This window comes from Aphelocoma coerulescens, chromosome 12 (assembly GCF_041296385.1).
Source record: "Aphelocoma coerulescens isolate FSJ_1873_10779 chromosome 12, UR_Acoe_1.0, whole genome shotgun sequence".
NCBI classification, from domain to species: domain Eukaryota; kingdom Metazoa; phylum Chordata; class Aves; order Passeriformes; family Corvidae; genus Aphelocoma; species Aphelocoma coerulescens.
In genome coordinates, this window is record NC_091026.1 from 19,315,235 (window position 1) to 19,328,634 (window position 13,400).

The 13,400-nt window shown below is 42.0% G+C and overlaps 1 protein-coding gene across 1 annotated transcript in view; it reads left to right on the top strand.

Moving 5' to 3' along the window:
* CNTN6 (contactin 6) overlaps nt 1-8,761 on the top strand; it is a 99,806-nt gene extending 91,045 nt beyond the window's left edge. Inside the window, exons 17-22 of the mRNA XM_069027947.1 lie at nt 891-1,125; nt 1,629-1,744; nt 2,971-3,157; nt 6,515-6,627; nt 7,333-7,501; nt 8,200-8,761. Of these exons, the coding sequence (XP_068884048.1) occupies nt 891-1,125; nt 1,629-1,744; nt 2,971-3,157; nt 6,515-6,627; nt 7,333-7,501; nt 8,200-8,318 (939 nt within the window). The 3' untranslated portion in view covers nt 8,319-8,761. The remainder of the gene's footprint in view (nt 1-890; nt 1,126-1,628; nt 1,745-2,970; nt 3,158-6,514; nt 6,628-7,332; nt 7,502-8,199) is intronic.
* Nucleotides 8,762-13,400: the final 4,639 nt, after the last annotated feature.

Below are 13,400 nucleotides of genomic sequence, written 5' to 3' on the forward strand. Positions count from 1 at the left end.
CCCCATCATCTCACACTGTTTGTGCTCCCAAGAGTTTGCAGAAGAGGTTGGAGCCAGGACTCAGGTCCTGACCCTATTTCTGCCTTTTTGCACCCTTTTCCATGCCTGCTTTTCCATGCCCCTTCCTTTGATGCAAGTATCCGAAATAAATGCAGTTTTACTGAGAAAAACTTCCTTCTTCCATTTAATCCTGGTTTTGTTTCATAAATGTCCTCTTGCTTTGAGAAGCCAACGTGGAAGTATTTTTATCTCGTGAAAAACCAAACTTCACGTTGGACACGTTGCTGTAATTGCCTTTTCAGTTTGAGCCTTTCATATGTATCTTGACATGAGATTTTATTAATAGAAACATTAATTTTGCCATGTTGACTTGCAGGAACATTTCTGTTCTGAAAACTTAAATAAGAATATGGTCATGCACTCGAGGCTTTCTCTTTGCTAAAAGAAAATACATCAGTACTGTACTCACAGGCAGGCAATTATACAACTGACACACATTTCTTTGTATACATTTGTTCTTTCCCAACTCTTTTTTTTGTCCTTTAAAATCATTTATTTAAAATTAGCATTCCTATGCCCCTTTGGGGGAAAAAAAATCTACAAGCTACAACTTGTACTGAGTGAAATGCTTTTTAATTTTGCAAACTTCATGCTTGAAAGAGACAACTTTAATGGAGCTGATCAGATCTTTTGTTTCTAAATTGATTGCCCCAATAGATTTATTGTTTTGATTTTTATTTCAGTATTACATTGACAGATGGGGCAAACATTATTATCTTCTCCTAGGCACAGCCAACTAAATCAATACCACTAAAATATAGTCAGGGAATGAAGATTCAGTTAAAACAGTGGATACATGCAAACCTTTGTTGACTGCCTTGTCACCACAGCCAGTGTCAGAAGAACTCCAAAACGGGGAAGGTTTTGGCTACATCGTCATGTTCCGTCCCCTTGGCTCGACAACCTGGACCAAAGCTGTGGTGGCCTCGGTGGAATCCAGCAAATACGTTTATAGGAATGAGAGTATCACACCCCTCTCTCCTTTCGAGGTGAAAGTTGGTGTCTACAACAACGAGGGAGAAGGGACCCTGAGCTCCATTTCCATCATCTACTCGGGAGAGGATGGTAACACAAGTTGCTCTTAGTAGTAATGGGTGTGCAGCAGCAACAGGTCCCAGATATGATCAGGCAGACCTCACAGGGGTATTAAGGACCCTGCTCAAACCTGCTCATTGAATATTTACAACATGAGGCAGGAGGTGGGAAGCTGAAGTAAAAATAACAAGGGGTGGATTTTCAGAATGATTTTCAGTAGAGGGCCTGTTTCAACTAATTTGTCCTCAAGGTGCTCCTGCTGAGTGTGTTGGGAAAACTGGGAGACACTCGAAGGTGTAGCTCTCAGAGGGTTTGGATTTTCAGACCACTCAGTGCAGCCAGTCTCCGAAAATCTGCCCTAGAAGAAATGATCAATTTTGAAAACAGGTTTTGCTGAAGTTCCACCAGAAGTGGAGAGTGAAGCTCATGGTTAACACCAGGGGCTCTTCCTGCTGCTCCCCCCAGCATCTCCTCCCCTTGCCCTGTCTCTGTGACCACACCCATCCCAGCAGCTGTGTTTTCCTGTGTCCCAGAGCCGCAGATGGCCCCGGCGGGAGCCTCGGCGCTGAGCGTGTCGGCGGCGGCCGTGGAGGTGTCCTGGCTGCCCATCCCCTGGAACCGGCACACGGGCAGGGTGCTGGGCTATGAGGTGAGGGGCTGGGCTATGGGGTGAGGGGCTAGGCTACTGGATGAGGGGCTCTTACATCTTGAAGGTGTCCCTTTCCTGTCCAGAATCCTGTTGCTCCTCCTCCCAATCAACAAACTGTTGCTTCCAAGTCAACAGAGCGTGGAGCTCTTCCCCTGACTCTCATTAACAACATCTCACCTGAGATGATCAGGCAGATTTACAGCCTAGAACCGCAGCTCTGTCCCAGACTTTTTCTGCTCAGATTTGGGGACAGGCACACGGGGCATTTCTTAAAGGACAGGGCAGGATAAATGTCCTCCAGTGCTACCTAGAGCTTGTGCTGTGGTGCACTGAAAGGCTTTTAACTTCTCCCTCCTCTTAGAATCATAAAATCATTTAGGTTGGAAAAGACCTTTAAGATCATCAAGTCCAACCATGAATTCAGCACCGCCAAGTCCAGCACTAAACCATGTCCCCAGGTGCCACATCCACACAACTTTTAAATCCGTCCAGGGATGGCAACGCCACCACTGCCCTCTTCAAATGTTTGAGTTAATGGTTGGACTTGATGATCTTAAAGATCTTTTCCAACCTAAATGATTCTGTGATTTTATGTTTAAGCAATGTCAGATATGATTCTTGGGTATTTTACTTGCACAGCGAAGCAATTTATTTTTTCTTCTTCTACTTCTTTCTTTTTTTTTTTTAATTTGTAGATAAGGGGAAAAAAAGTCAATAATACTTTAATTTCTGTCCTATCATTGCAATGTATAAATGAAGTTAATAAGAGTCATGTACAGTCCACAAACCCTCCTAAATCAATTATGCACTGAAAAAAAAAACAGGTCCAAATATGTGTCACTGTATCAAAACTACAGCCAGGACACAAAATAATTAAAAACCTCTTAGATGATTGAGATAAATATTCTTTTGTATCTCTTAAGGTTTTCTTTCCTTGTGTTCAACCATAAAACCAACAAAGCTTTTATCATTTCTCACCTTATCAAAGGTTTCCTTCTGGACATCTGTAAATTTAAGGATTTCATTTAGTTCCTTAATTGGGATTCAGTCACTGAAATGTTATTGCTTCCCTATAAATATTCATGCCTGGGTTTACATCCTGCTAGATTGCAGTACAAAAAATCCTGTATTCCTCGAAATCTTCCTTGTCAGCATGTCTGCTTCCCAGCCAAGCCTCTAATTGCTGGAAAACAATGAATTGCCTGTTCTTTGTCCTCGCTTTTCAGGTTTTATACTGGACAGATGATCCCAAGGAAAGCACAGCTGGGAAGGTCAGAGTCAGTGGGAATGTGACAGCCAAAAACATCACGGGACTGAGAGCTAACACGGTGTACTTTGCAACAGTCCGAGCCTACAACACTGCGGGGCCGGGGCCCTCCAGCACCCCGGTGAACGTCACCACCAAAAAATCCCGTGAGTACTGGATTTGGTACAACAAGTGTCCCATATTCCCACCTGGGACAGGCACATTCCAGCTCACTGTGGCTCATCGCTGCCAAACGCTTCAACAGCAAAGAAAACGAAATCCTAAATTGCCTCATAAATCACAAAACAAAATCTGAGGCTAAGAAGTTTCCTCTTGTCCCAAACCAGCGCCCACGAGGAAGGATTTCTGTTTTCCTTGGAATGGCAGCCCCCTTGCTTTCAGGGGATTTCAGGGAGATACAGAGTCAATAAAGGAAGGATGTTCCACAGGTCAGACGAGAGATTTTGGAGTGAGGATGTGTTGGTTTGGGGGTTTTAAAGAAAACTGCTGAATGCACCAAATACAGAGGGGTTTTGAGACCTCTAAACTTTGCACTGTGGAGGGCAGAATAAGGGATGCACTGATATTAATGCAATTTAGTCATTAATTTTTTTTTTTTAATACTAAAAGTAAAGCCCTCTGCTGTTTTGTTTTCCTTGGACTATATTTTCCCAGTAAATTATTGATCAGCACTTTACAATAAAAGGGGAATATTTCTCCCAAGTTTCACCAGTTTTCCTCTTGTCTCTGTGCTGTTCCACACCATTGCTCCAAGTGCAAGATAGGAACAACCGGTAGAATGAATTGACTTTTAATTGCCACAAAACCAATATTTAGTGTAAATAAAACAATCAAATATAAAGCCAGAAAAGATATTTCTGAAGGGCTCAAACAGGACCCATCCCTGCAAGTGTCCAAGACCAGGTTGGGCGGGGCTTGGAGAAACCTGGGGTGGTGGAAGTTGTCCATGACCATGGCAGGGGGTTGAGTGAAATGAAATTTAAGTTCTTTTCCCACCCAAACCATTCTATCATTCTGTGACTTTTCTCACAGTCCATTTTTCAATAGAAAAGAGATTCATCTCTGGGAATTTTTCCCTCTATTCCTATGTACATCTGTATGAAAGACAAGTTAAAGACATGGCAGTCAAATGACAAAACATAGAAGGAATAAATTTGCTTTTGTTTTACATCAGCTTTATCTTCTGTCAAATTCAGGGTTGTGCTAATGGCTCATTTAAAAATTAAAGTCAAAATAACCTTTTTAATATTTAAATATATAGATTAAAATTTCAAGCTCTGTCTGTGGAAGATGCAAGCACTTGCAATATGAGAAGAGATAATATGTCAAGAGAATATAAACAATGTGCATCTGGAGCAGGAGATGGAGTTCCAAAGTAATAGCTCTGTCTTCCTGCTCAGCATCCAGCATTCCTGCAGTGCCCTGCTCATCCCATTATTGCAGGGACTCAGCAGAGCTGAAATGGTCCTTCTGCCAAAGAGGTGCAATTCTGATTGAAATGTGCTTCTCTAAGATCCATGTAAGCTCTAAGGTGACATCCTGGTTTAAGTTAAAAGTACTTAGGGAGGTGGAATTGATGTCCTCAAACCATGGACATGGCTCCATGAGGAGTTCTGCTTCTTTAACTCCATGGCATGGATTTTAGGAATTTGTTTTCCTCTTCCTCTTCCATTTCATCTTCCATTTCCCCTTCCCCTTCCTATTTCCTCTTCCGTTTCCCTTCCCTCTTCCATTTCCTCCCTTTTCCTTTTCCTTTTCCTTTTCCTTTTCCTTTTCCTTTTCCTTTCCCTTTCCCTTTCCCTTTCCCTTTCCCTTTCCCTTTCCCTTTCCCTTTCCCTTTCTTTTTCCCTTACAAATAAATACATATACACATGGAATCCACCAATATTACAGATAGATATTAGAAATACTTGCATGGGTAAACCTCAGCTCAGTACAGCTACAAAGCCAGGTGTTACCTAAGCCATGACAATAACATCAGCACCTCAACAAACTTAAGCAGATATTTGGGATTTCTGTTATTCTTGACAGCGTTGATTACAAGAAATTAATTGAGGAAATAATCTGCTAATCTTAGACCTGGAACTGTTTATTTTTGCTTGCAGATATTCCTATGGATTTCGGAAAGTGCTGCTGCCACTTATTCCAGTTTTTGGTTGAAAAAAAAACCCAGATAATTTTGTTTTACAGATCCTCCTGTGGTGTTTTTTCAGCCCCAAGATCATGAATTAAGATGGCTTTACGTTTCTGTGTCAAAAAGTTATGGACAAGGCAGTAATTCACCCATTTTTGAGTGATTTCAAACCTCTTCAGAGTGCACAGCCAATGAAGTATTTGACATCCTTTGCCTCTTGTGACTGTTTTGTTATCCAATTCCTTATATAAAATATTTCCTGAAAGCAACAAAGAGCTTTCAAGCCATATTTAAATAAATTTGCAGTTTGATGTATGTGAGAGTAGATAAATGTCTTCATAATGAAATGAATCTTTTCCAACACTGTCAGTGTGGCTGATGGAAGGACATCCCTGGATATTCACCTGGGAGCTCCTCCAACACCTCAATCCCCACCAGTGGGATGGATTCAACTTCTCCAAAGTCATGAGGCAGATGGATATGAAACAGCAGGGCCCATCAATTTGTTTTATCTCTGTGGGAAATGAAAGGAATTGTCACCAAATCAACTGTTCCTTCCAAGTGACATCCATTAATCACCAACATAGAGGGGGGAAGAGAAGGATCCCAGAGTTAAGCAATTTAAAGTCCAGGCTGGAATGTGTTTCTCCAAACCTCTCCTCTTTTTTAACTCCTGTTCCAATCCTTCTTTCCTGTGCCACCACCCAGCAGGGCTTGGGAGGACGTGCCATGGAACAGGAGAGAATGTGCTGGCCTAAATCCGAGCTCCAGTTCAAAGGCACAGTTCCACCCTCACATGTTCACACGGGATTCGATTCCAGTCACTTGTAGGCAAATTTTCAAAGTCCTCGCACTTAGGCATAAAAAGCCTTTGAAAAGCTGCTCTCAGCCTATTGTGCTGAGAATTTCTAAAATCCTACGATGTTTCATGGTGCATCACATGGAGACTTTTATGTGCAGCTCTTTGTAACCTGTCCTGGCTGATGGAAATCGTGGCTTCTGTAGTTTGCTCTCGGATTGAGCTTTTTCTGAGATCCAGACAGCAAAACATCCTCTAGGACATGGAAATACAGAGAGGAACAACATTTTCCTTCCACAAAATCTCTCAAATATAACTTGAACTGTCAGACAGTGTCAGGCTGTGCCTAATTTTGCAAATGAAGTCTCACAGCAAGAGGGTCTGTGCTATGAATAGATCTTTATTCTGACTAACACCAGAGCAATGACGGACTGGAAAATGGTTTTTTACTCTTTTAGGCTTGAATCACCCAAGCGTTTGCTACTCCCATATCAGCAGCTCTTTCAGCAACTCCATGAAAATTAATATTCAATTATCTCATTATTATCATCATCTTTTCTTTTTTTAAAGCACCAAGTCAACCTCCAGCAAATATTGCCTGGAAGCTGACAAATTCCAAAATCTGTCTGAACTGGGAGCATGTGAAAACAATGGAGAATGAATCCGAGGTGCTGGGCTACAAAGTAAGTGATTTCTTTACCTCAGTAATCAGATATCTTGGTGACCACAGAGGTGCAAACAGAGATTGAAGAAAGGCAGGTGTTCGTTACCTGGAAAATGGTGAGTTTTCTGGATTTATTGGGATGGTTGGCTGATGTTTATGCAAATATTCCTTCAGAGTAGGACTTCATTATCCCAACACAGGGACTTTCTGTCCCCAAACCTAGATTTCTCTTGTCCCCTTGTAATCTTACTTACCTAAAGGTTCTTGCTTTCACATCTCCAGAGATGGAGTTTCACATATATGGAAGAAGCAGAGAATAGCTTTTTAAGCATTAAAGACAGTCATAAACCACATTTAAACATTCTCACTCTCTGTCAATTCATGGATGCACCTTTAGAACAGAGACTGGAAGATACTCACACAAAGATCGATGTGAATGAACTAAAAAGCACTCCCATAAATCTCCTTCTAGAGGAAATAAAAATGTCTTTTAAAATTCTTTGATTATTCTTGGGTCCTAGGAAACCACCTGCTGTGGTACCCACACCAAAATCCTACAGAATTTATTCCCCTGTTTTAAATTGCTTTTAATCCCCTGCAGGATGCTGAGAGTGCTCAGAAAACTTTGGGACACGACAGAAGAATCTCTCAGCCCCCCCCAAAAATCCATTAAAACTTAAAATTAAATGAAATAACTCTTGTTTCCCAATCCCCTTCTGCTTAGATTCTGTACAGACAGAACAGGCACAGCAAAGCCCATATCCTGGAGACAAACAACACTTCAGCTGAACTCCTGGTCCCGTTCGAAGAAGATTATCTCATCGAGATAAGAACCGTCAGTGATGGTGGCGATGGCAGCAGCAGTGAGGAAATTAGGATTCCAAAAATATCGAGTAAGTGAGAGATTTTTTTCCTCTCTGAATGCTGTTGCATAAGAAAAAATCTGTGCCTCCAAGCACAACAGATTCCCAGCCTTTCCCTTGCCATAGGTGTCCTCCCTCCTGGTGCTTTTTGGTGCTGGCTCCCATAAGTTCGTCCCCCAATACTCTCACATTCATTAAAGAAGATTTTGCTCCACACCTTGTTTTTAGTGCAGGTCTCCACTGCCCCGCCCTGCAGAGCTCAGGGAAGGACACAGGAAGCAGATTTCTCGTGAAAGTCAAAGAACTCACACATAACATGGACCTAAATCTGCCCTGGAGCTGCTGCTGGGACAGAGAGGCTCAGCCCTGACCCATGGCTGGGGTGGGGTGACCCAGGGTGCAGCCTCTGCTTTCATAAATAACTTATTATTCATGGGAAAGGGAGCATTTTTATAACATAAATATATTAAAATATATATATTTATAATAGTTTTGCAACCAAATGGTCAAAACCCTCTCAAAGAGGATGGTCACAGGAAGGGTGGGGAGCTGCTCCAAAACCCTACTCCATGGAATGGCCACTGCAACTTAATAAACAAATAAATAGAAATAACATTTGTGGATAATGTTTCATTTTGAAAATAGAACAGAGATTGCTGTTAAGCTAAAATGCAAAGAAAAACTAATTTTTGACACAGATCTACCTCTGTCTGTTTATACTTTTACAGGTTTAAGCTCTGGAGCAGTAAAATTATCCCAAAGGATAAATCATGCATTGACATCTGGGATCCTGCTGTTGAGTTCTTTCCCTTGCTGGTTCAAGCAATGCTCAGCTGTGGACTTTTAAAAATAAAAAATGTAGATTTTATCTTAATTCCTCACCATAACCCACATTCCTGCTAAAGAACAACACTGGGGAGGGGGAGGGAGGTAGAAGTGGTCTATCATTAAGAAAATATTAGGTATCAATATTCCATGAATTTTTAAAACCAGGCTTGGAAATGAATGGATAAATCAAATCAACATGCATTAATTAAATGGAGCGGTGCCAAACCTAATTTGGGATTGGCACGTGGGTGGTCTCAATGTTTTTCCAAGGAGTTGTTATTGGAACAGCAGTTTAACAGAATGTCAACCTGTGCTAAGCTGATACCACAGAGGGAAGAAGAGATTTAAAACTCTTGTGATGTGGATATTATTTATCTTGTGTTCTTCAATGTAACCTGTTAAAAGAAACCCCACTTTCAATTAAATAAAAGCTATTTGTTTACTTTTTGCACTTGTCTGTATTAGAGGAGGTGTCATAAAATGCATTATTTGAAGTGCCCTGTGCTATTTTCCGCAGAAAAAGGGGAATTTAAATAAAAGGAATCCTATGGACTCCTGGAATTCCACGGAAAAACTTTCAATGACATCAGCAGGCCTTGAACCAGAGCTGAAAAAGCAGCACCTTTTACACCATCAGATATTTTGCCTATTCTCAAAGGACTTTTCCATGCAAGGACTGTTCTGATCAAAAAAACTTCCAGAGGAGCTGAATATCTTAAGGGAGATTGAAATAAATCTGTCATTAAGCAGGATCAGTTGGTCTCTCCTGATTTCGTTATTCTTTGCTGTGGCTTGAAAGTGAAGATTCATCTTTGGGTTGGGTGTGAAGGTAAATGAGAAGAACATTGATTTTCATCATCTTGAAATATAAATAAAAGCGGCTAATTAAGGCCTGCAGTCTCCTGAGTCCCCAGAATGACAAATTAAACACCAGAGTTTGGCTTTCAAGTCAGGAGATGCAGCTCAACACTTGAAGCCACGCTCCTGCCAGCTTGAACTGCAGCTGATAAAAGGTGTTTCTTGCCTGATGTCATAACTGGGAAATCTTTCCTTCCTTCTCTCTTTGCTCTGAAGTTTATTTTCTTTTCTCCACTGTCAGATCCATGTTGTATCTTCTTTGTAAACATTTTTCACTTCATAGATAACCAAATACCCCAAATATTTTTAAAAGGAGGACTGTTGGAATGGGGGTGAGGATGTGTCAGCACATGAATGAGTAAATGAAGCTCATGTGTGCATGAAAATCCTTCAAAGAACACATTCACCGTGTCTATTATCCATGGGAATATGGATTCAGAGAGGAAGCTCCAAAGCTTTGGTCCCTCCTCAAGGTCCTGCCCAAACCAAACCTTGCTCTGATTCTCTGATTCCTCACAGAGCCCAAGGGCTGGGCTGGCAGAAAATAAACTCCAAAATGATAAAATCATTGCAAAGCCCCACAGTAGAGAATGATGTCCAAGCAAGTATCACCTCCCAGGATCATGGAATGGTTTGGGCTGGAAGGGACATTAAAGATCACTTACAGCTGGCAATGTTCAATAACCTCCACACTGAATTCAATTAAATATTTTATAGAGGTCTCCCCTATTTGGTTTTGAAAGAGCTTTTTGCATCATCCCTTCCCAGCAGGTCTCCAGCAGCACCTCTGGTCACTCCCAGACCTTCTTGTGTCCATTAAGCAATGGATACTTTTTATTTCCCTTCATTAAACTGAACTTAAAATTCTTATACTTCAGAACATAAATGGAATTCTTTGCTAAGTTTACCCAAAACATCTTTTCATTCCAGCAAAAAGGGATTTTTCTGCAGAGCAGTTGGAGCTCAATAGAAGGTCTGAGAGATGCTTAATTACAGGGAGGCTCTGGAAATAAAATGCCACTATTAGAAGTCTGTCCTCTGGGATTTCTACAAAGTTCCTAATCACAGGAGTTATTAGGAAGAGGTTTAACACAGCTTTCAAAAGAGCAGAATGCTTTAGAAAGAAGTGAATGTGCTATTAAAAATCCTGATAATGCCTTAATGAAGTAAAAACATTTTTCTTTGCAGTGGAAGAAAGCAATGAATCACTTCTTCAGATTTCTTCTCATTTCTGTGCAGCACCGATGCTCTTTTCTCACTGTAGAAGATCCAAATCAGGCTCTTTAACCTCAGCATTTCTCCATCTTGCCACTCCCATGGGATCAGCCCTTTTTAAAAAAGGGACAACTGAGGAATCCCAGGAATATCAGTGAATCTGTTCCCTTGCTGAGCTCCCTCGGAGATGGAGCTTCCAGGGTGAATATTCTGCCTCAGGAGCAGAACTAAGCAGCCTCAAGGAGAAAAACTTTAAATGCAGCTCCTCCCATCCTCCCTAAATCACTTGTGCAGAACTTGTGCAGGTTCATTTTCTCTCCTTCAGCTCCCCAGTCCTTTTTTTGGTGTTTCACCAGGACGAATTGAGTCTGAGCTGCCCAAAGCACTGAAAGTCCAGCTCTTTTCATGTGAAAATGTTATTAAAGCAGCTGATGCTGAAATGGAAAGAGTTCACATGGCTGGCAGCTTTCATTAAAAAGAAAAGAGAAAGGGTCAAAAAAGAGTTTTGTCACTCAGAGTTGCAGGAAAACCTTTGGAAATAGGAACAGCATAAATCCCCTAAAACCAGAAGTTGAAATGAAAACAACAGAAAAACTCTGCAGTGCTCCTGATTTTTAGCAGCCAAGAACCTGAATTAAAAACCCCATTTAAAGGTGCTCAGTAAAGGGAGTTTTGGGCCCAGTCTTAGCAGATTTTAGAGAAAATCACAGACCAGCCAAAGTTTTCAGATAGCTGGAAAAATAATACCTATTTTCTTTTGATAACCTAAGCAAAGTACCAAAACATGAAAGAGACTCACAGTCAGGGATTTTCATTTTGAATTTAACACATCAACAAAATATTTCTCCATGAAAAAAGCAATTTTGAGCCTCTCCAAATGTTTCCGCTCACTCCAAGCACAATGTTTCTTTGTGATTTACGAGCATTTAAACTTTATTTAACGTCTTCTCCCTTCTTTATAGGGCAATTTTTGAATAGGAATGCCAAGAAATGAAATAAAAGAGCCCATGTGTGTTATTGTACCAGCCCCTAAATCAACATTATCCTGGAGTGCAGAAACTCCCTGTTTTCTGTGGGTCGTTGGAATGCAGCCCTGGTGACGCCTTGACACCGAGCTCTAAATCACACTCACGAACAAATGTGTTGTAAATGTGCAAAAAAGATTTTATTAATATCTGCCGGTGCCTCAGTCGCAGAGAATTTCCCCCAGTGATTTGCAGGGCCCCTGTGGAGGAGGGGATTAACCTGCTCACGGAGGTTTGGGGACTCACTGGGGTGTTGTGGGTGGTGTCAGGGGATCCTGGCTCCCTCTGTATCCCCTCCATGGATTTCTGTCTGCTCAGGGAACGCAAAAGATGTCAGAACTTGAATAAACCCTTTTTTTTTTGCTTTCCCTGCTCAAAAGACATCAGAACTTGAATAAATCAATGTGTTTCTTCCCCTCCAGCACTGATATTTCCAAGATATCATCCCCCAAATTTGCCCTGGATGTGCCCAAGGGCTGCTACATCTCAGTGCTCCTAAAAATGAGGTTTCAAGTGCCTCTGTAGGTGTAGCCACAATGTCATGGAAGAGCAGAATCCTGGAACAATTTGGGTTGGAAGGGACCTTAAAGGTCATCCAGTGCCACCCCTGCCACAGGTAAGGACACCTTCCACTGTCCCAGGCTGCTCCAAGCCCTGTCCAGCCTGGCCTTGGGCACTGCCAGGGATGTTTTGGCCTTGGGATGGAGTAGATTGAGGGCTGGTGGCAGTCACAGAGGACTGCTGGGCTATTCCCACAAGGATGATGAGCTCTCCCCGGTGCAGGTAGAGCAGGACCCTCCCCGCTGTCCGTGCATTATTCCTGCCAAGGAGTGGCCCAGCCTCCCTCCACTGAGCTGAGTTATTTTCCATATGCTCCTTCTGCTCCTGACTGAATTTATGGAAGGGACAACACCTCCAGAATTGTCCCATCTGAAAATGCAAAATAATGGCAAACGATGCATTCAGAAATATCCACCTAAAAATTTAAATAAGGTTCCACACACTTCACACAGAGTGCCCCCGGCCAAATCCAGAGTCTAGGTAAGGATTTGACATTTCTCGCTCTCTGGCCATTATCTAATCCCAAAACTGGGGGAGAGGGTGGGGAATCAGCACTATTAAAATAGCCTGTATAAAATCTTCCTTGGAAAAATTTACCCTGAGGAAAGGTCAGTTGGACAATTTGACAGCACGGTACAATGAGGGCCTCTAAATAGCTCAAATCACCCAGGCTTTTTATTAGGAACTTCTTTTGTCAGTTCCTAGCACTTACTACTTGAAAATATGTCTGAGGTAGCAATTAAAATGTCATATTAATCATACTGCTGTGCATTGTTTCTTTACCTGGCCTATTTTATACACACCAATATATTTCAGTACTGAAAACCAGCTACAAATGTTTGTCATCTTTATGGAATGAGCTGGAATAATCCTGAAGTGCTAAGGGATCCCAGAAGAGCAGAAGTTTTTTGTAAGGCGTGTTCAATAAGAGAGGTGGAATTGTTGCACTTCGGTCATCACCTCCTAAAAATTGTTTTTTCCAGATCACTTTCAACGAAATGCCCAACACAAACTTTCCTCATTTATGTACCTGCTTGTCTCCTTGTGCTGCTTTTCCAGCCACATTCTCAGCCACATCCCTCTGCCCCAACCCCTCTGCTGCTCCCTGGGTCCCATCTCCTCAGGCATAATCCCATTTTTCCCTTATAAACCATCCCTAGGCCCTGCCAGTAGCCTTGCACTGGGTTATTGTCATGGCAAGAGGTAAAATGAAAATTGAGATGCTTGAATGCGGGGCTTATAAAAAATGGAGGCCAAACCTCCTGCAGCTCTTGGGGCTGTAAAATAAGGTGGTGGCAGAGGAGCCTTCCCTTCTCTGTGCACCCCTTCCTGTTCTCAGAATCACAGAAATAGGCATCATGGAAATCCTGGAGTGGGTTGGGAGGGACCTGAAAGTCCATCCAGTGCCACCCCTGCCATGGCAGGGACACCTTCCACTGTCC